The sequence below is a fragment of the Xenia sp. Carnegie-2017 genome, unplaced genomic scaffold, assembly GCF_021976095.1.
Source record: "Xenia sp. Carnegie-2017 unplaced genomic scaffold, XeniaSp_v1 HiC_scaffold_23, whole genome shotgun sequence".
NCBI lineage: Eukaryota > Metazoa > Cnidaria > Anthozoa > Malacalcyonacea > Xeniidae > Xenia > Xenia sp. Carnegie-2017.
In genome coordinates, this window is record NW_025813486.1 from 13080733 (window position 1) to 13104950 (window position 24218).

Here is a 24218-nt window from a genome sequence, read left to right on the forward strand (position 1 = left end):
ATGTTGTAAAGGTACTTTTCAAATAATTTTTTATCACGAAGAAAGTATTAAAACATTCAAAGTTCGTTGGTTTTATCAACAATTGACAAAACTTAATTCTTTATAGCGTGTTTGTTTCACTATGTATCAAAAATAGTATATTACACAAAAACGCAATCTAAAAAATAAAAGTTTGTAAGAATTTTTTTCTTAAAAATTGAGGAGTAGCTCTCCCTTCCCCCTCCCCCATATTGACACGCAGTTTCTAGAAAAAAGCATACATCATTTTTTCATTTTCTTTTAGAATTATTATAGCTTCTTATCACAAATCCATGTAGTTACTTGTTAAGAAATTTCACTTTGGAAAATTGCTTTACATATATATCTTAAGTAGAAAAAGCTTTTTGTAGTCAACATTATTAGCCTCAATTATAAATTTTAATTATCATTCGTTTTAAAGGCCGATATCCAGATTGCAATTTTAACAAAGGCTTCAATGGTTGGAAAAGAAATAGTCCGCTTAAATGGATCATTGTTAATTCTAGAATTCATCCATTTAAAAATCTGTCAGGACCGCCAGGTAAAGTTATTTTTTGCACCTTATGTTTAAATATGTTTTCATGTGACATCAAAGTGGCTAATAATTTCTCGAGTTTTTTTTTAATTATTTAAAAGTGTATTCTTTCAAAAATATAAAACCTTTGTAAAGGAAGGTCAATTATTGATAATTGATCCGCTTCCTTGGATGCTCTTGATAACTTATCAGTAAAAATGTACGGTACTTGCGATACTTGGGTAGAGCAGCTCAATGGTTTGAATCCAGCAAAAGAACATTTTCCATGGGAGCAAGTGAAATTTGTTCTCCAGTAATATGCTCTAACCTTAAGAACAGTACAAGTTATTCATTAATATCATAGTGATGCAGAAATCCAGTTTGGTCCACTACACGTTGTAGAGAAAATTAAGACAGTTTAAGTCTGTACAAACAATTTGTCAGACTTAAAATGCCTAATTTCTTCGTCAATCTACTGTTTTATGGCCAACAAAAAACTTTTTAAGAAGTTGACATATTTGCCCCCATAGAAAGTCTTCTTTTGCTGGATTCAAACCAATGAAACTTGAATAGCACTAACCGACCGAGTATCACATACTTCGTCCGTTTTCACTGAAAAGTTTTCAAAAGTGTCCAAGGAAGCGGATCAGTTATCAATAATTGGCCCGTCTTCAAAAACGTTTTGTATTTGAGAAAGAATACCCTTTAAAATATCTAAAAATCTCGAGAAGTCATTCCTTTCTGCTATATTTTGTCAATAGATTATACCATGTTTGCTTCACCCTGCGATTTTTCAGGTGTGCCGCCTTTGATTTTTGAAAGTATAAACAATCTGTTCCTGATTCTATAATTCAACAAAATTTTTTTTTTGAGTTTCTCTACACACCAGTTGAAGCACAGGGTTACAAAAAGGCTTAAGTAGCTTCTACTAACAAATCAATGTTAGTATCCTAACAGTTAACACTCTCCCACTAACTTAAATTTTTAATTTGATATTTTTATATAATAAAGTAGATTTTCCCTTTCAATCCTTTTCAACTTAATTATAAACCCTATTGCAGGTGTCCAAAATGGCATTGCGGTTGTAGACAACAAAAGTATATTCTACAAGAGGGGTCACACAGCACAAATGTTAAGTTTTCCGATACGTGGTCCTGTTTGCATGAAATTTTTCTTCTACCTGCACGGTAGAGAAACTGGTTTCTTGGAAATCTTAAAAAAACGGCAGTCTTCGTCTGCAAAGGTCATTTGGAGCCGATATGGAAATCATGGTCGAAAGTGGAATTTGGGACAAGTCTTCATAGATTTCTCACTAAACATTGAATATAAGGTACTTACTTTAATTTATTGCAAAATTGCAAAAATCATTAAAGTTTTTGATTTTTTCATGAAATGCATAAAGCATTTGCATGGGGAAATTCGTATGTAAATCTTTTTGACTTTAAACAATTTTCTTTAAACACTGTCCAATACTCTTGGACAGTGGCGTAGCTAGCGGTCCCGCTACTCCCGCAGAGCAAAATTTCCCCCAAAAAATATTCTATTTGGACATGGGATATACATTATTTCACAAAAAAGTTGTAATATTATGTTTTATTCGTTCATTTTCACGCTTTTATTCGGTGGTTCGTAATCGTAATACCGCAAAGACCTTTTAATACGAGTCTAGCGGTTAGTGATTATCAAACTACGAGATCATTGTCGGTATTATATTTCTATTGTGTTTGCTCTCAAATCGTTATTTTGTATTTGTGTATGACACAATGGCTTCATTGTGAGACGGCGATTTGCTCAACGGATGTTGATTTAGTAAATAGCTTGTTAGCTAAACCGTTCTTTGCTTGATCGTCGGTCGAACAGAATGTTATCGTTCATGAACGGCTTACTTCTGACTTAACAATCCAAAAAAAGGGACGAGCATTTCAGAGCGATTGGTGTTAGGTGAAATACTGGCTGTGTGGCAGTACAACCTTGCAGAAAGTTTTTTTGTTGGCCATGTCTAATGTTTTTTCGCAAACATCGCCATCATGGAATAAGAATGGCTACAATGATATGCGGAGTAATATGTCTGATGCTAAGAAGCATGAAAAATCTAAATCGCATTTGACTGCATTTAAGACATGGAAAATATATGGAGCTAGTGAACGATTTGATTGTCTTATGTCTCTCGCGAGAAGAAATGAGATTTAGCGTTGCAATGAGGTAAGACAAAATCGAGAAATTTTAAAAACTGTTACTGAGGCAGTGCTGTATTTGTCAGAGCAAGAGCTGCCATTTAGAGGTCACGATGAGACCGAAGGTAGCTTGAAAAAGGTAATTATAGAGATTTGCTCGAATGTTTTGCTAAGTTTGATTCTGTTTTTGAGCGTTGATTGCACAGTAGACTAGCAGAATCTTATATAGTTGGTGACAGAAGATTCACTGCAGTCCCCCCTGAAATTCAAAATGATCTTATTAGCTGTCTTGATTCAATTATTGAAGATGAAATCAGAAAGGAAATAAATGATTGCACATTTATGAGTATTCATGTTGATGAAGCAACTGAGGCATCTGCCAAAGAGGAGCTAAGTGTTATTGCTCGGTTTGACAAAGCAAGTGAAATTATTAAGAGGCAATTAGGATTTGTGGATGTAAGAATGAACAGAAATGCCACAGCAATATCACAAGATGTCAAAGATAAACTTGGTGAGTATTCTGATATAAAAGAGAAACTGGTTTTGCAAACATAAGATGGTGCTTCTGTCATGTTTGGCCATATCAATGGTGTTGAAGCATTGGTTTGACAAGAGTATCCTTTTGCCCATTTTGTTCATTGTGCAGCTTATAGATTGAACCTGGTCCTATGTCAGTCAGCCTCATCAATTTCTCCTGTTAAAATATTTTTCATTAATATAGGTACATTCAGCACATTTACAAGTAATGCCCCAAACTAAAGCTTTTCTCACATCAAACAACTTTAAGTTTCCTGCCCCTGGTTAAACAAGACGGTATTAGCGCTCTGGGTTAATCAATATTTTGCACAAAAAAAATGAAAAACGTTTAGTTTTTTTTGAGAGGGTACTTGAACAACCATCTGGGTGGGATGATGAGTCATTAAGTAAAATAAGTGGCTTACTGCATAATCTTGATAGCTTTACCTTTTGATTTCTAGTGTCTGTTTTTAACAGGACTTTAAAACAGTCCACAATTTCGTATTCCATTATTCAAAAAAGGGAAACTCCTTTTAATTATGGCATAAGCAAGATTGACAATTTAAAGCAGCTTATTGTATTACTTCGCACAGATCAAGCTTTCACGGAGTTTTACTAAACGGCACTAAAAAAAGTAGGCCCACCAGCAACCAGAGCAGATAGTAGATAAAATTACAAGCTGCTTTATTTTGAGATTATTGATTTCATTAGAGGCATGTTAAGTAAACGATTTCAAGATATTACTCAGTTCGAGTTTTTAGATTTTGTAAATCCTAAACTATTTACTACATGGAAGGGCATAGTTCCACAGAAGAAGATCAATCTTCTTAAAGAAAAGTATAGTCCTCTTTTTGGCATCCAAACTTTGGAGAGTCGACTTTCCTTCATTTACAACGACAAGGACTTTTACAATGAGTGCAGTAATGAGGTGCTTAAATACATCTACAAATTTAAACTCGGTCGAGTTTACGTAGAGTGTTTTAAAATTGAATGGTGTCTTGGCAATGGCAAGTGTTTCAGTAAAGAGGTCATTTTCTTGTTTGAAAAGGTTAAAAAGCTATTTGAGGAATATAATGTGTCAAGGTCTGATTAGCTCTTTGTGTAGAATATCTATTCACAAAGATGTTATTGAACAAAAAGAGGAATCGGAGGTGCTGCGCGATGAGGTGGTTGAAAATTTATTAGAAAAACCTAGGAGGCTGGCCTTTCTTTATAAATGGTGGTTATAGTAAGTGTTTTGATATTTGTTCTTATAATGCATGGTACTTCATTGAAAAAATCAAGTATAACTTTAAAAAATAAAGCCATCCCTGTCTACCTGCCCCCCTCTGACAAGTGTAGACTAGCAAGTGGAATGGTAAGGACAATATCAATCTATGCAATTCAGGAAGTGTCGTTGACTATGTTATTTTTTGTGCTAATCCAAATTTCTTCTGTTTATTCGGGGCAGTGATGAGTTTGATTCATTATGTTTTAGGAGACAATTGTTTCCTACGTAACGTTTTTCTGAGCAACCTTTGCAACCTTTCTAACTAGTTGCAGTTTCGACGATTGTCACATTAACAATGCAGCTAATAAAAACGGGTTTTTATAACTTATTGTACAACAAATAATTTGCCTTCCAAATTGCAGGAAATACTGTTTCCAAAGCTCTAGATTTCAAAGTTTTCTGGGGAAGCAATACCACGAATCACCCTAGTAAGGGTTGTCCCTCGGGCGCGACATGGGTGGCGGGAGTTACTATTTTTCCTGGCTACGCCACTGCTCTTGGGTCAATTTCGTACTTTAAAAAACTTCTATTAAAGAGTTCGTTGAAAAATAGAAAAGTTCATAGAATTTCTTATATCAAGGAATTTTACAAAAGTCTGCGGAAACATTAAACCAATGATTTTATTTCAAAATCCAAAGTTAGCCAAAAAAAGGATAAAAATATTTTACGCATTGCAACCCCATCTTCCTAAAACTGAATTTTTGCAATTGTAAAAACAAAATTTTTACTTTTGTAATAACAAGAGAAAGCTTTTGTCTACTTTATTACCTTCATAAGTAATGCATGATTTGTTTCTAATATTTTTTCGTTTTTAAGAAAAGTGGAAGAATCTTTATCAACTATAAATAACTGATAACGCATAGTGTAATTTCTTTTATAGATAATCGTTTCAGGAAAGATTGGAAATAGCAGAGTGTGGCCGAGCATTGCTATTGATAAAATAAAATTTGAAAATGAACGATGTGTCTCTTTACCTACTGGTAAATACTATATACATAGTAACTATTCAGTTACGTTTCATTTTATATCGACCTTCATTTGTTTAATTTGAGCTCTTTCATTCTGACATTTTTTGAGTATTTTACGATTTCTTTTGCTTTTACAGTGCATAATGAATTCAATTGTCCTTTTAAAACGGAGAATTGTGGCTGGTCAATTCAAGGACCGAAAAGAGTTGTATTCAACAAAGGTCAGACGTTTTAATACTTTGTTCTTATTAGAGTACTTAACACCACATATTTGTGGTTGTAGATCGTCTAGGTTATTAGAGACCTGAGAAGAGCTGTTGTTGTTGATGTTGACTAACATTTCGACAACGTTACCGGTAGTCGTCTTGTCGAAACGTAAGTTAACATAAAAAACAACAGTCTTTCTCAGGACTCTATTAACCTGGACTATCTACATCCACAAACATGCAAAAACACTCCCGGGCTCAAAATATTTACTTTATCACTTAACTTTGTTAACTAATAACTTATTACTTCAATTGCTGAGTTACAACTTAATACATTTATTATGAGAATGAAGTGCACTCAAGCAGGCTACTTTCAATGGTGACGAAACAAATTCGTTGGTGAAAGCGTTTTCTCGTTGAATTTAAAAGTAATTTTCTCGTTGAATTTCAAAGCAGTTTTCTCGTTGAATTTAAAAGCAGTTTTCTCGTTGAATTTAAAAGCAGTTTTCTCGTTGAATTAAAAAGCAGTTTTCTCGTTGAATTTGAAAGCAGTTTTCTCGTCGAACTTAAAAAAAGATGAGTGGTAGCTGGCTGTAGCAATTTTCCAGACAAAGAAAGGGGTTTCTATTTCAGTTTATCTTATACCATTTTTTTGGCGATGACCGTGTTGAAACTTCACTGGTCGAATCTCCCACGAAAGATGTTGATTTTATTGAAAGGCAGTCAAATATACAAACAGATATCTCAAAACATTTGCAAAAACACTTAAACCTAGTATTATTTTAGAGATGAAGTGTTACCCTATCTGCGTCACACTTCTCTCGGTTTCCGGTTTTTAGAATAACGTTCATGGTACACAAACAAGTCAAATTTAAACGCTCACAAAACAATAAAAAGTTTACAAATTTCGTGTGAAATTTGCGTAAAACACTCTCCGTCTTACAAAGTTTTACTTTCTATAAAATAAATAAAGTCATAGTTCCACTTTAATAGATTGACATTGAAAAGCAGTCACCGCTTAATTGTTGCACAATCTTTCACAGCCTGGAAACACTTGTTCTGAATTAGTTATTAATTATGTTGATCAAGAAGCATTGAAAAACTTTAAGATTATAAAATAGCAAAAAATGTAAACAAAAGTTACATGCAAAAAAAATTGGAAGAGATATGTGTCTTTTAAGGTGCTTCGATCCCAAAATTGTACTAAATTATATTTTCATTTTTGAAGTATGTAAAAAATTTCGCTTGTAAAAAAAATCCCTTGATTTTTTTTTGTCCATCACGCACCAAAGCCAAGAGTTTTTTATGAATATTTCAACAGTTGTGAACCAGAAATGTCCAAGCAGACATAAAATGAGAGGTTAAGAAAAAAACTTATATTACGTTAGCAGCGATGGAGGTTGAAGATAATTTCTCTTTCTTGTGGGAATACCACATTTAACGCTGCCAGGTTGTGAATCTTCTTATGAAAAATGTCACAAGAAACGTTTTTATGCGAAAGTGTGTTAAAACTACAAAATGCAATTTTTCTGCAACCTAAAACCCTACCTCAGCTACGGTTTCATGATTGATAATTAAACATCACTATTTTTAACTATATTTGACAACTACGAACATGAATGGATTGCGAGTGATTGCTGTAAGGGAGATTTTCATTCACCTTGAATTTAGAAAAGAAGCCCCAAAAATTAAGAGTCCAGCACTTATCTAGTACTACATGTTTGGCTACTTAAGGTTCGTCGGCAAAAGCTAGCATAGCAAAATGTGTTGTTGACCTTTTGTATCAATGACAAACTAACAAAAATATTCGCTTACCTATCATGCCGGGATTTGTTCTTATCTAATTTTGTTTCTTGAATATGCGCGATGAACAAAAGTTTGTGTTTTCACTATGCAAGTACAAATGCACCTTTCTTAGTTTGCAGCTGAAGACACTGATGGTAGGAAAACTAGACTCTTGAGCAAATATTATTTTTACAGGTAATCCATAATTTCATAAGAGTACAATAGTCCTAAAACATTTAAAATACACGATAAATTTCTTCAGAGTAAACATGTTTCTTTATACTTTATGCCATCTTCAGTGAGAAGTGAATCAATATAGGAAGTTTACATCATAATATGTATATAGTGATAAAGTGGAAGTATCTAATAGTTATAAGTAATCATTTAAAATTTATTAAAGCGATATAATATTTGTGCTAGGTTTAATAAAAGAAAAGAAAAAACTACATGGAAAATGGATAAAAATGATAAAGTAATATTTGCTATTTACAGGTCGAAGATAATGTTAAGATGTTGTCTTTGTTGAGCCTAGGTTAACGTTTCTTGATAGAAAGGGCTTCTTTTTATAAAATATAAAATTGTCCCACTGGTTCGTCTCAGCCACATGCGCTTCAAGGAAAGAAGGAACTCTCTAGTCTCTATAGGCTTCACAATTTTTTGATCATCCCGGCGAAACCTCAGTTTATCATTTTTGTAGACTCAAGAGCCTAACCTGATGAGACTAAGAAGCTTGTCATTAGGCGTTGTGTATGTTGTAAGTGCAATCTGCGATTTCATTAGCCACATAACGTCAGCCTTTTAAGCCACTCATCTTTGAAAGAATTAAAATAGACTTCAATTAAATACTTCATTACAATGTTTTCTTTGTTGGTAATGTTACCTCACGCATGTCCTCTCCAACAAACGAGCTTCTTTAATGAGCCACGAGTTATTGATGTTGTTTTATCAGAAAAGGAAATTGCTAGATTGGAATTAATCAGTTATTGTTAGTTATATTTCCGCTTCTTGAGGTCACAGCATTATTTTCGATGAGATTTCATACTTACTGACGTATGACGTCAATTAATTTATAGCTAATTTAACTATTTTAACTATTTTATAGCTAATTCTTCGCATTTTAAGTTAAATTTTCTTGATTTCATTAAACCACAATCAGCCTTGTGTTTGTGATTCTTGTTCATTTGCTCAATAATATAATAACAACAATCTGCTCAATAATATAATAACGTACGATAATACTCCATTTTAATACTATTTAGCTAACCAAACTTAATGTGAGTAATAATTTGTAAAACACTTTAGTCTTGTTATACTTACGCTAAAGCAATCATAAAATATTAAGTCAAATCTTTCAACTCCTCCTTTCAAACATATAAGTCTTCTGAAAAGCAGAGAGCCTAACTGTTGAGCTCATGATGGTGGTATGAAATATATCAAACAATTAATTGATACAGAAAATATTTAATATAAGTTCACCATAGCGTTAGATGTGCTCGACTCAATTCAGTGGATATAAATTGGCATGCAATGATTAATGAAAAGTTCCAGTGATCAAGTCAGGTTTGTAAAAGAAAATTACAAAGGGAAGTAGGCATTTACAAAGTTTAAGCTAACACCCCCACTTAAACATTAGTTTCTATAGCTACATATAAATGTATTACATCGGTAAACGAAACATAATTATAATTTATTTACAAGAGCTGTTACCAAAATTTTGCTTCTTGAAGGGCAGAACTTAGAGACATGAATTCCGTCTTACATCTGGATAAAGCAACAGTAGGGTGTTTTCTACCTTTCCATGAAATCAAGGGACCAGACATAACGTGAAACATGCTTTGCAGTGTTTGTAAATTGTTCCAACTATGACCGCTCTAATTAAACATATGAAGACACAGAGGTTTCTTATTCACTGGAAAAATACCTCGTTTAAATGTCTCATTTTCTCTAAAAGATTGCCTTTCCTTTTCCATGACCAGTTGCCATTTTTCAAAATAAACAGAGGCCATTACTTCTTTATAAAACTTAGGAGCATCTACAATTCCATAGCAGAAGTTGATGGTGATATTGGTATTGTTTTCCTCAATCTCACTAACACTAAGGTATCGATATTGCTCTAAATACATAGATTTGTATGGTTACGTCTTTGATATCTATTTATGTGCAGGGGCGGATCTAGGATTTTTCAAACATCAGTCATGGAAAGCCGGAGGCGCTCTGCGCTTGGGGGGCTCGGGGCAATCTCCACTGGGAAATTTTGAATTTCAGAGTCTTGGAAATGCTATTTTCAGCGTTTTAGAGCAATACAAAATGTCTTTTGTGGGCATCGTTTTTGCGTAAAAACAACACATTTGGCTTACGTTTTATTGAAAAAAACAACTGAAGTGAACAATACTTGAATGTTTTGCCAAATATTTAAGCTCATTATCATGCCAAATATATGGCTCATTAGCATATCTAGGAACATAAAATTTGTTTTACAATAATGTTATTCCAAAAAAGATATTGTCTTTAAAAATTTCAACCAAGTTGCCAGGCATAGACCAGTCTAGAGACTACCATTCAAACCTCTATGTAATGAGTTAAGTTAGACATTTGGTAATAAGGAACATTTTATTAAATGTAGAAAAGCTCAGACTTCAAACCATGCAAGTTTATTGTAACCTTTCACCCATCTCCACATCAGTGCAGGAGATTCACCTTTTGAGAAATAACTCAAAATTTTTTTCTGCCAAAGATTATCATAGTGAAAATTTGCAATTAAGGACAGCTTAATGCCATAAATGTTTATTAGGCATTTCACTAGACTATTATCTTCTGTAAGTATATGCAAGGTGTGCTATATAGCAATCACCAGTGGCATTGTATTTGCCTATACAAACAGAATATAACCAACATGCCTTTAGTCATATAATTACATGAATGTCAAAATTGGTTCATGGTTCATGCTTACTGGTTATGATAAATATCTTTCATATCATCAAAGTTCATTTAAATGTAAATGTGAAATAATTTAGTTTAGAAATTATAATGATCATCAGAAAAATTACCTAGTGAACATAAAAATTCTTTGCTGTTTTGCCAAATTTCAAGGTTTATCTGCATACATAGGAAGACATTTTTACTTTATAGAAAACGCTTTTCATACATCAATAGCCATTTGGAATTTATAGCAAACAATCTGGTATGAGCCATAGATCAACACACCTTGACATCTCTACATGAGGTGCTCAGTTAGAAAGGGGGACAATATGTGACATGGGACAAATATTCATGTATGTGAAATACTCAGGTTCAATACAATTCCAGTTAAATTGTCAAAATAAAAAGCTTAATGGATCAGAAAAGACTCAAAATCACAAGTTATAGTAAACAGCTTCTCATGTAATCAATGTTAGTTTTCTCAAATCTTTAACAATGTGTAGCATAACTGTCCAATTGTTGAATGATCAATGATCATAAACTGAAATGTTCCAAACATTTGTTTATGATAAAGTAAATAATAGTATGGCGCCTTATGGCTACAGATTTTTTGTCCATTGAAATATATTTACAGGAATGTAGGATTTCACTACCATATAACGGCCACGATTCCCCAAGCACTAAAGAAATCATAGCTAAAAGTCCCTCGGGAACAACAATTTTAGAAGCATCAATCTGGTTACCATACGCCATATTGACATAAATCGCATCACATACTCGCATAAATTGACTTTGATATTTTACATTCATGCATACACTTCAGTTGTCCTTTACTTACGATTTTGGATATAAATTTCTGCTGAGAAAACTCAAAACGAAGTTGGCTTGCTTTTGAACAACAATGACTGAAATGTCGCTCGCGAGATCGTCTTTGCCAAGCATTTACAATTCATCCATAAATTTTTCACCCTTTTGAAAAAATTCACAATTTCGACAGCAGCATTCATGTCAATATATGAATTTGTAAAATATTTCCATCAATTCCATCTGATTGTAGTTTAGTTTCTATCATGCTTTAGAAAATTACTATGAAACGATCAAACATTCAATTCAGACATTGAGCTTGACTATTTTAGTTCAGTTGGCTATCAGACGAAACCCTCTATAACAACTGGAAGGCTAACTCAGTATAAACCAATGAGCTCTATAAAACCTGGAGGGGCAAAGGGGCCTGGACCCCGTGGTCAAAAACATGGCGGTAATGGCTGATTTTGGTGGTCAAAACTTCCACTTTAAAAATTTTTTTCAATATTCACTCCCTCCTGATTTCTAATACTCTTTGTATAAACGAAAACAAGTGAGAAAAAAAACATTTACGATACCGACAGCATATCATGTGAAAATAATGCTTCAGCATTGCGTGAGAAACACAGTACAGACACACATCAAAATAAAGAAGATCGACGGTAGAGAAACGCATATTGTGGATGTAACATTTAAGTTATTTTATGGCATTTTAGCCTTTTAAAAGTGAAAATCAAACGGCATGCTTTACTAGACCTGTCAATCTCGTCAAACTTATATATTATTTCATGCTTCTGTGTGTTTGACTGTTTGTAAACAGTTTGGTGCAACTATTTTTCTTGCTTCAAATGGATAAATCTGTTTAAAAATACTCCTAAGGAAGCGAGAAAATGTTTGCTTCAGTCCTACGACATAAGTCAAATGAAAGTTTACCATGGATAAGTATCATAAGTGTATTGTCATTACCTGATAAATCTACTGAAAACTCATAAAGAAAGTATGTTGAACTAGAAGAGCTACAAAAAGAAAAAATTCAAAACACCATGACACTGTTGCTTGGTAATTTGTATTTTGTAAACAGCTTGGCAGAATCTTGGATCTATTACTGAACAGAACTACATTAATTTTCCATTGAAATTACAAACTTGGAAACTAAAGTGCATTGGTTTCTCTGACAAAAACACTGTCTATTGCTGCATGAAGGCAAAATAGTTATTTGACAGTGTAGGTGAAGAAATTTATCAAGTTCTATAGATATTATTGTGCATTACTTACAGTTTTTTGGAATTGTGTAATATATGTCATGAACAAGATATAATTTTTCAAAATGCTAACCCTTCGAGCACTACTACTCTTCTGTTTTGCTTAAACAACTTACAGCTACCAATACTAATTATTTATATGTACAAACTAACATTTGGGGATTAAATGATAAACAACTTGTTAAATCTTTGTATTTTACATCAAGCCTTTGAATTAGTTCCTTTTATCTCTTGGTAAAAAAATATTAATGAAAGACTTACAAATCAAGTTTCTCGAAAATAGTATTTTGTACAAAGAAACTAAATAATTGGAAAGGTCACATGTTGAAGACAGACTTTGCTTCTTTGACTAGGTTGCTTGACCATGAGCAAATTTAAATTTGTTTACAATTTGTTTAAAGAATTCTTTTTATTGATTTCTACTAATTCTTCATAAGACACAAAGAATTTCTTTGCCATCTATTTTTGCTTCTTCTACATTCAACTTCATTGTAACCAATGCATCCGATGTGAATTTGTGGATCACCTGGAATCATACCAAGTATGGATTTAATGAGATGAGATATTAATATGTTTAATTATTCATGCATATTAATGATATAATCATAAGCTACTGTTGGACAAAAATTTCAAGGTAGAAACAAGTAGTAACCTGTTTACTATAACAATAAATACTTCATTTACAGAAACGCTAAGTAGTACTTTAAAATTGTTTGCATAAATCCAACTTTCCAAACCCATTATAATTGTCTACACTATACAGTCAGTCAAATTGAGCAGGCAAACAGTTTAATAGTTATTTTTATTATACAACATACACCATAGTTCTCATTAATTTTGCATGGCACTGCATTCAATTTCAACACAACTCTGTTGTCAACTTTCCCTTCATCTTTTCAAAAAAAAACATGAACAAATCATGCCCCATTTTTGGGAGGTAAACTCAATTAAAATCAGGAGAGTTTAGCTTGATGCCTTGATCATGATACAAGATGGATGCAAAACTCCATCAAAATTGACAGCTTCGCCACGTCTGGCGAGCGATTAAGTGAAAAACAAACAAGACTGGACCAAAATAACTTTAAATTAAAACTTAGTAGTAGAAACACTCTTCAAGTATCGTGTTAAAAACAAAATAGTAAAACTAATACTGTGCTACTTACCGGAGTCAAGAAATGTTCCCTTTTCTGTCGCTATTTCAGCATCTGCAAACCACAAAAGTTGGCAGTTTAATAAATAAAGTTTTAAAAAAGTGTTTATGTTAGGAAAATAAATAGTTTTGATATTTTCTATTTTCGCAATCGTGGTGGTCAAATCAGGGTGGGCGACAAAAATTTTATTTCATGAGCCCGCGTCTCTCCGCTGACTTTGACCACCAAAATCCGCTCCCCTGCTTGACGTTTCCCCTCCAGTTATTATAGAACTCAATGGTATAAACAAACCTAGACTTGTTTGAAGCCACTTAGAAGCTGATTTGCCGCTTCGCGTGTATCTCGCGTGGACTGTTTTATTTGCGTGACGGATTGTTTTGCAAAAACTGCTAACTTGGAAATAGAATGCTAGCCTAAATGTTTTATTTTTTTCAAAACCGTTAACAAAATTTGGTTATTAATGTGTTAAGATGCATTGTGGACGTTTCAAGACATGTTTTGTATACGTAACGCTGTATTATATAAAACATAAAAGGGAGAACTTTCTTCGAAATATGAATTTCTCATTTGTCGTCGAAAGACCAAAAAGTTAAGACAAAACTGATAACAGGTAGTCTGTATCTTTGAATGCTGTGCAAAATACACACAATCCACTTAATATAACATGTTTCAAAGCAATTTTATTGCTTTCAAAGTTAGACTTGCTTTGTAAGAATTTCACATGCTCTTTTTGTAATGTGTGAAAGTGATGATTTGAAATTTTCAATTGTGGGTGATTGTTGGTCCTTGTCATTTACCTCTCCCACTTCTTAAGAACTGGTGGAAGATTTGACATGCATCCATATTTGTATATTGAGCATTTTATCAGCAAGTTCATGCTTATAAATAAATAGCCAAGTGTGCAACATGACAAGTATTGCTAATATAACCTGCTCTACATAAATGCCAAAAAGCAACCCTCATCCTCAGTGGTTTGAACCAGGGTTTTAAAATGATTATAAAGCAAGAAAAGCTATATAATGTATCAAAATTTTATAGTATATCATATTGAATATAAAATTAGTTTATTCTTGTAATACAGATAATGATAAATGTAGATGTAATATATTAAATTTTAGGATTTGTGTTTAAAATGTTTGGTCATATCTGTAAAAATATATGATGATTCTATAATATTAGACTGATAATCTTTTTCATACTGGTATTACAGTACAATTTTTACTTAAGTGTTTCAAAAGTTATGAATATGGAGTGTGATTTGTGTTTTTGTCTTTTTTTTAAGTGGTTATTGACCCTTTTGACTCTTTAATGGTGCAATTAATAATAACACAATAATATGGCATAACAGTTTTTTTAAAACGAACTTAAAATATTTTTTTGCGAACTTTTTGAAATATTTTGCAAAGTGCTTTCTTTTTTTATACTCTCTAAACTTTCAAAAAGGACTGGGGTGAGCTAATTTTGCTCAGAAACACAAAAATTACCGAAAAACAGCGTTTTTTGCCGTGACAGCTTCATTTTCAAAGATTCAAACAATATTATAAGGATAGACAAGTGTGTTTTACATCCTTCTAATGAAGAAAAACGAGGGGTGTCAGTTTTGTATTCAAGTTATAAGGCATGTTTTCACGTGCCAAAACAAAGTTCGCCTTTCATCGTTCTAAAAAGAAGCTTAAACATGCACAAATGTCATTCAAACTTGTTTTATATTAAGGTCTAAACATTGTTTAAGGTTTTTAGACATTAAGCTGGCTCGAAGACCACTGTTTTTTGCAAAAAATCCGGCAATTTCGAGGTGATGTATTTCGCCTTCGTACCCTCAATGGCAGGGATCATGCAGGCTTCAAAGATGGCATCCAAGTTAGCCTTCCAGTTGTTATGGAGTTCACTGGTCAAACCAAACACAGTAAGACAAAAATTTAAACAAACCAATCACACGATAGCAATTGCACTCTCTTATAGGTCCAGCCCATTGAGTTCCATAATAACTGGAGCGGCTAACTTTACTGGAATCTAACGCCAAAAAAATGGCGGCCAACGGACGTATTTCCGCTGAAATGATCGCTTTGCAGAAAAATAATATTCTCGACCTCCCCCTGGTGTCTATAGTAAATTATAAAGAATTTTTCAAAAACAAACACGATATCACAGAATATGGATATCGTTAGTTCCATATTCTGTGACGATTCTTTTTTGGCATTTCTTTTATAATGCCAACACTTCAATCGTTCAATTGTTGCATGTCGTAGTTTCCACAAAAAGGAACATCGCTTCTCACCGGTGAGGTATTTGTTTGTTTTGTTAGTCCGTCAACGATTGAAAAGCAATTATACATGCACTTGAAAAGCCATAAAATACATATTAAAGATCGTATTTTTTAAGATTGACTTGAACGCCAAATATACTGATGTTTTCCTGTTTTGTCTATAAAATTCTGCATACTTTTCTGTCATTTGTTAATGCATGAATCGTAAATTTACCTATCTATTTGCAAAATAGTTTCCCTATAGCAAAAAAGACCCTGCACACATTTTGCTCTGTGAAAAGTATCAAAAAGAAATGATCAGCCCCAGCAGTACCCATGATTTGGAGCAGAGCTTGTTATGTTCTATTTGCTGACAACATGCAGGGAAGACCAAGGAGTAAAGATGACTGGAAGATGTTATTGACCAGGCAGAGTCTTAAAAAAATGATAATGCTGTAAAGCTAATTGATTTATTGTCTTCCTTATCCAGAGTTATTTAATTTGATCATGGTCAAATTCTATGGATGGAGACAATGGATTCACTGATGATGCCTTGAATGTTTTGAAATTAAAGTTCATGAACCAAAAAAAGATGGCAAGAAGGTTGTGTGTGTTTTGATGCTTAATTAAATGTCAATTCACAACATATAAAATGGAAAGGCCATAAAGTTTGTGTCTATGTAAACATTTGTACTGAGATTGATGATGACTCGATGCAGATATGAAGCATCAAACTGTATAAGCCATTGGGTTTTATATAACTTAATGTTTAAATCATGTCATATCTTTATCAAAATATTTTAGTTGAGTGTTGTTTAAATCTTACTAATATCTAATGCACTATACTGAAGCATTAAAGATTCAGTGATGAAACCTTTAAAATTACTGTACTGTATATTTCTTATATATTTCTTATATTTCTTTAAAAAACAGTTTGAGCTTATTTACCTATTAGAGTACAGAATGGAGATTTATCATATGCATCATTGCTGCTTTTTTAAATAAATATTTTTCACTTTTCAAAGCTTTTCTACAAAAATTTTGCTTCTTATTTCTTTTCATCAGATTGATGATATAGCGATAATATAATCCAATAACTTTATAATTTCTAGAAAGCTTTTAAGCCTTGCCTTTTATTGCCTTTCTATGACATATCCATATGCATTTCATCATTCATGTATGAAGAAAACACCAAATGTGGATACTCTGAGAACAAAATGCACTACCAACTGCTTATAAAATTTATTATTGAAGTGAAAACTGTGCTAATCATTCAAATTGTGCACTTATATTGAAAATATAGGAAAAACAAAACAAAGTGAAAAAGAAGGGTAGAAGTATTAAAACTAAAAATAAATTATAAACACCATTGGAAGCATAAGTGTTTTGATGATTATTTGCATTTTCCCCAATTTATATATCAATATAACAAAATCAAAATGTGCTACAACTTTACAAGTATTTGATGCAGTTGCACTTCAGAACATCACAAAAAGGTTACTTAAAATGATTTCTATACAATATTACCAAACCTATGCAGACTTGAGTGTTTTTGAAATTTAATATGAAACTCAATTACAGGAAATCCGTAAATATCCAGAGATTTAATATTTACTTTTTTAAAGAAACATATAAAAATCCTACAATTGTGGCGTAAAAAGCCATTGCCTTTCCACGAAAAGAAGCAAAATAGCAATGATAACAAATAAGCTAAATTCTCTCCCGTGAACCACTGTGGAGATGAGCTATGATATACTTTTTTGTATAGACTAAAGATTATATCGATCAAACAAGTTTGACGCTGGTAAGAAAACGACGCATATCTGCATTCAGAGATGTGTAGCCGACATATAGCTCTTTCGTCGATAGTTATAAATACATCCTCGTAGGAGCCGATAACTGGAAAGCTAGGTTGACTCGCTGTTACGAATTGTAGTTTTTTATCGTGATTTTCATCAAAAAATTGCTTGCCGAATCCCAAATACACACATACATTTTCTTCACTCTTTCCTCAGGAGGGAGTGGGAAATTATGAAATTTTCGGAAAAGCGGTCGACTTCGGTAAATCTCAGCGGCAGCGGACGAAATCCGCCATTTTTTTGGCGTCATCAGATATCTAAGGCCGCGCTTGAGATAGCCGCTCCAGTTATTATAGAACTCAATGGTCCAGCCACCACGCTTATCGGTTGAGATTATTCCAAATCATCCACTGATCTGGCTAGTGACCAATGGAATGGCTTAAATAAGCTTTCTTGAACCGTTATCGGTCGAACCAGTCGAGCGATCCCGCTTATCAGTCAGCCAGTTAATATAATTCTAGATATGTTTTTATCTACTGATCTGTTTACTAAGGTGGTATTTGTATGAGTTTTCATACATAAAACAGAATTTTGACGATGAAATCCAAACAATTACAGAATGAAAATTTAATGACCAAAAAACAACCGCTAAGGTTGTCGAAACGTCAGTCAACAACAACAAAAACAGTCCTTCTCAGGACTATACCAAACCTGCACGATCTACATCTACAAAAACGTAATAATCTTTATTATTCTTTGATATAATACATTTAATTCCATTAAATTGGTCTTTGGCTCTCATGACAATCATTGTTGCTACAGAGAATTGATTCTTTGCAAGCTTTGACACAACATTTATAACGAAGAAAACATGGCGGAAAAAAACAAAGATTGATAAATTGTCAGGAAAGAATCACCAATCTTGGAAATACAATGTAAAGTTAGTTCTGATGGAAAGAGGACTATAGGTTTTAGACAAGAAGGAAAAGAAATTTTTCCTCCTGATGCGGCGACGATTGCGACGAAGAATGTATTTCAATTGAGGTCGGATAAGGCCTACTTACCTATAGCTCAACGCTTGAAAAAACTTAAAAGCTAAATTTGAATTTGTCTCGGTCGCACAAATAGTAAGACTAAATCAGACGTTTTAAGCTGCAAGCATGTAAGAAAGGGGAGGATTACTGAAGCATTTCACATATATGACCATGATATTTCACATACAATTCGCGATGGTGCTATTAGGTAGACTGCAATAGTCATACGAGAATTTCATCATTAGTTTAAACGCCAGAAAAGTTGAAGATATGGATTGGGATAATGTAAAAGGATCGTTGTTTGAGGAACGTCTCAAACTTAAAGAGAAGAAAGAACATAAGAAAGAAGACAATGCATTATGCTTGAGAAAAAAGGGAAACTACAATCGAAGCAAAAAGCATGACTTTGGAAAAGTCAATGAAAGACCTAGAGGAGAAATTGTACGGCACAGCAAACCAGGATGGAACATGGGAAGAGATGAAAGAAGGTGTAATTCCAATAAGGAAAGAAATGCTACCTATTTCAGATGTAACCAGGTAGAAGGCATAGCAAGAAACTGTCCGTTGAATACAATCAATAAAAAAGAAGAAAGAACATGTGTTATTGAAGGCAGCGATATTGCTCTTATTCATAATATTAAACGCTCAGAGGAATGATTCATCGATTCTGTTGCTACAAAGAATATGACATAAAACAAGGAATTGTTTATGGATTATGTTGAGTATCAAACACCACCTGAAATATATTTAGAAGACAACACTGTGATACAGGATCTCGGTGAAGTTATTAAAGTTATTATACCATGTTGATGATGACCTGCAATTGGAGTTGAACAAAGTGTTGTGTGTGTCAAAGCTTGCAAAGAATCAATTCTCTGTAGCAACAATGATTGTCATGAGAGCCAAAGACCAATTTAATGGAATTAAATGTATTATATCAAAGAATAATAAAGATTATTACGTTTTTGTAGATGTAGATCGTGCAGGTTTGGTATAGTCCTGAGAAGGACTGTTTTTGTTGTTGTTGACTGACGTTTCGACAACCTTAGCGGTTGTCATCTTCCGAGTCACATGAGGAGTAAGCGACAGGTTAGCCGTATTTGTTGTCTAGTTCTTACGTCATTGTATTGTGTGTACAGGAAATGTGAAGGTGTCAATTGTATATTGTCATTGTGAATTAGTGTGAAGTGAAATGTTTTTAGTTGTGATGTGTGATTTAGGTGTGATGTTTTTAGTTGTAATATGTGGGTGTCAATTGTGTATTGTCATTGTGAATTAGTGTGAAGTGTAATGTTTTTAGTTGATCGTTTGTTTGTGAGTAAGTCGTTTGTAAGGTGACGGTAATTGCTGTGATCTGTTTAGGGGGTTATGTTCCAAGTAGGTATACCAACATTCTAATGTAAGCCGTTGTCTATAGTCAGTACTGTAAGTAATGCATTTTACCGAGTCCCAGTCAATGTTGTGCTTTTTTGATTCGGTGATGTTCAGCAATGTGGTTAGTTTTGTCTTGTTTCTTAGTAGCTCGTTTGTGTTCAGTAAGTCTTATGTTTTAGTACCTGCCAGTTTCCCCAATATAAGATGCGTGGCAGTTGGAGTAGTTTATTTTGTAAACTACACCTTGTCGTTCGTAGGGTTGTTATTTGTCTTTTATGTTCGTTAGTACTTGCCGTAACGTTGTGATTGGTTTATGTGCGACACGTATGTTGTATGGTCGTAATACACGCAAGATAGTCTCAGACGTACCTTTGATGTAAGGCATAGTTGCTATTATCACTAAGTTGTTCGTTTTACACTAATTCACAATGACAATACACAATTGACACCCACCCATTTCCTGTACACACTATACAATGACGTAACAACTAGGTAATGAATACGGCTAACCTGAAGCTTACACCTCATTTGACTCTGAAGATGACTACCGCTAAGGTTTTCGAAACGTCTGTCAACAACAACAAAAACAGTCCTTCTTAGGACTATACTAACCAGGACGATCCACATTTACAAACATGTAACGATACTCCCGGGCTCAAACCATTTACTTTACTACGCTACATTGCCGTAGCGTATGTAACATTTTGAATGCAATGTTTTTATATTTACACCAAATACTCAAAATAATAAACGGATCCTTCATACTGTCATGATGCAGTTATAATAAATTTATAGTAACCAGTAACTACCTGCAAGCGTGCTTTAATGAAAACTACAACATTTCACTCATCAATATGTTATATGATACAAGGCTTAGCTGCTAAGTACGCTTGATGAAATGCAAATATGGCCGACAGTAATTTTACAAGCAATTGCAAGCAAACAAAACAAAGTCTTCAAAAAACTAATCTTTCTTTTAAAAAACTAAAATTAAACGAAAATGAAATTTTAGATAAAGCAGAAAATAATAATGTATATAAAGAATTATCCGACGAAAGTTCTCCTGTGCCTATTAACCCAGAGCTAATTAGATGAAGATATGATCTTCGCACTTTGCTGGACAATTTAAGCAATTGTCTCATGAACCTGAAAAATTCAGGTGACACAACGGGATTCAAAACCACGACCTCTGCGGTGCCGGTGCAGTGCTCTGACCAACTGAGCTATGAAGTCACACAGTGGTGAGCAGGTCAATTTTGTTGTGCTCATGTTTTCTCGTGAAGGGAATGTCATATGAAAGAATGTTTTATGCAGTGCGGTGTTTGAAATTAGATGAAGATATGATCTTCGCACTTTGCTGGACAATTCAAGCATTTGTCTCTTGAACCCGAAAAATTCAGGTGACTCAACGGGATTCGAATCCATGACCTCTGCGGTGCCAGTGCATAAATTGTTCATGAGACAAATTTCTTCAATTTGTGTCATGAGACAATTGGCTCATGATACAATTGCTTAAATTGTCCAGCAAAGTGCGAAGATCATATCTTCATCTGATTTCAAACACCGCACTGCATAAAACATTCTTTCATAACCCAGAGCTAAGTTCATTACTTCGTATTATGTAAAATATTTATCATCAATTTATGTATAGGTGGCACATGCCCATTACAAATTTGGGCTATTTTAATCTTTTCTAATACAAATAAAATTTTTGTTGAAACTGACATGAAGAATAAAATTATGCATATCATCGTATAAAGTTTTTTAAGGTGATCTTGGCTGCATGACATTTGTCATCTTAACAATATAAAATAGTTTCATGTGCTTTTCATAAAGTATTAAGCTATACTTTTATATTTCTTCGTGCATTTATCTTACACGATTCTAAGTTTCTAACCCGTAAGTTCAATTCTAAAAGGATACTTTGAAATATGGCTTCTAATGACTAAAATAAAGAATTGTATTTAGCTATTTATTACTAGGCAATGATTTAATTTTCACGCCGTGCACTTTTTTGTCTTTCATTTTGTCGAGTGAAAGCTACTCTTTATAAACATGATAATATGTTTATGTCAGAATATTGTTACGATTTCTTATCGTTCACAGTGAAATATTCAACCTTTAAAGGATGATAAATCAGCTGGGAAAAATTTCTAGAATTTTCTACTTCTAATCAACCGGATGCATATCTTATCCCTGTTCTAATGACCCGAAATAATGGAAAGAATGTGAAATTTGGCAAAGAATGTTTCAAGAAATATCCTTAGCTACACTATGTATAAAGTGAAAGTTCGGTTATTTGCTTTACATGTGCTACTGCTATTGCCAAAAATTTGCCTTTATTGTTAAAAGCTGGACTAAAGCAAACGAACGATTTACGGTGCACGAGAGTTTGCATACACACAGATTAGGGACTGAGACATCGAAGCATGTCAACTTGTCATGCAATGGGAATCAATGCCAAAATTTGCAATCAAGAAACACAAGACCAAGCAAAGAACAAGGAGTGTCTGTGCATTGCAAAGACATCTATTCAGTATCTTGCATGCCAGGAACTTGCTTTGTTGTGCCATAAAAAAATGAAGATAACCTATTTAAATTGCTAACTCTGAGCGCACAAGATCGAAAAAGAAATGCAAAGCCTGGCTTTAGAAAAAAAGAGGAACTATCTGGATTCCACAACTCAAAGTGAGATTCTAACGGTATTCCATAATGCAATCATTCATCAGATAGTAGATAAAGTGAAGCATGTGTCAAACATTTTTATAACTTCTATTGACTAAACAAAAGATATTTCTGGACTTGAGCAAGAAGCAGTTTTTTTTCGATACATAGATGAAAACTTCTTACATCAAGAGGACGTTTTAGGTTTCTATGAATGTCGTGAAGCAACTGGAGCAACACTTGCAAGAGTAATTCAAGACGTTCTTTTGAGACTAGGATTAGATATTAGAAATTCGCAAAGTCAAAAAGATAATGGAGCTTCAAATATATCCTGTGTATAACTTGGCTATCAAGCAAAAATTTCTGAACTTCAGGCTTTGACTATCTATATCTATTGTGGGGCACATTGTGGTAATTTAACAGCTCAAGCTGCTTTGAGCTCTGACTCAACTAGAGATCTTTGCACAGCAGTGAACACTCTTCAAAAATTGAGCATTTTTTCAACCAATCTGGCAAGCTGAAGGCTAAGATGTCAGACTTACATCCAGTGGCGTAGCTAGCGGTCCCGCTACTCCCGCCCGGCGGGAGTAGAAATTTCCCAAAAAAATAATAAATATTCTATTTGGACATAAGATATACATTATTTCACGAACAATTTGTAATATTATGTTTTATTCGTTCATATTTACGCTTTTATTAGGTGGTTCGTAATCGTAATACAGCAAAATCTCAAGATTTGTTATGTAACCTAGCAACCGCCTTTTCTCGCACATTGCATACTCGCGCGATTCTCCACGTATTCCGCCCATCTTCAGAGGGCGGAACATACAATATAATTCTATATAAGAAGTTTTGAATTCTGGTTGGCTAAGGGACTTGACGCATGCTCAAATCTGCTGTTTTTATAGTCGAACTCCCGCTATTTTAAATTGGCGGAGGTTGTAATTATTCGACCTTTTAATACGAGTACAGCGATTAGTGATTATCAAATTACGTGTCATTGTCGGTATTAATTTTCCATTGTGTTTACTCTCAAATTGCTATTTTGTATTTGTGTATGACACAATGGCTTCAAGTGCGACTGCGATTTGCTCAACTGATGTTGATTTAGTAAATAGCTTATTAGCTAAACCGTTCTCTGCTCGATCGTCGGTCGAACAGAATGTTATCGTTCATGAACGGCCTACTCCTGATTTAACTATCCAAAATAAGGGAAGAGCATTTCAGAGAGATTGGTATGAGGCGAAGGACTGGCTGTGTGGCAGTACAACCTTGCAGAAAGTGTTTTGTTGGCCATGTCTAATGTTTTCCCCAAAACATCGCCATCGTGGACTAAGAATGGCTACAACGATATGCGGAGTATTATGTCTGATGCTAAGAAGCATGAAAAATCTAAATCGCATTTGACTGCATTTAAGACATGGAAAACGTATGGAGCTAGTGAACGAATTGATTGTCTTATGTCCCTCGCTAGAAGAAATGAGATTCAGCGTCACAATGAGGAGGTAAGACAAA

The 24218-nt window shown here is 33.7% G+C and overlaps 1 protein-coding gene across 1 annotated transcript in view; it reads left to right on the top strand.

Annotated features, from left to right (window-relative positions):
* The first annotated feature begins 454 nt into the window (after positions 1-454).
* The window catches only part of LOC124449142, a 45778-nt gene continuing 22014 nt past the window's right edge, over positions 455-24218 (top strand). The window contains exons 1-4 of the mRNA XM_047000092.1: positions 455-559; positions 1594-1862; positions 5373-5472; positions 5598-5681. Of these exons, the coding sequence (XP_046856048.1) occupies positions 1662-1862; positions 5373-5472; positions 5598-5681 (385 nt within the window). The 5' untranslated portion in view covers positions 455-559; positions 1594-1661. The remainder of the gene's footprint in view (positions 560-1593; positions 1863-5372; positions 5473-5597; positions 5682-24218) is intronic.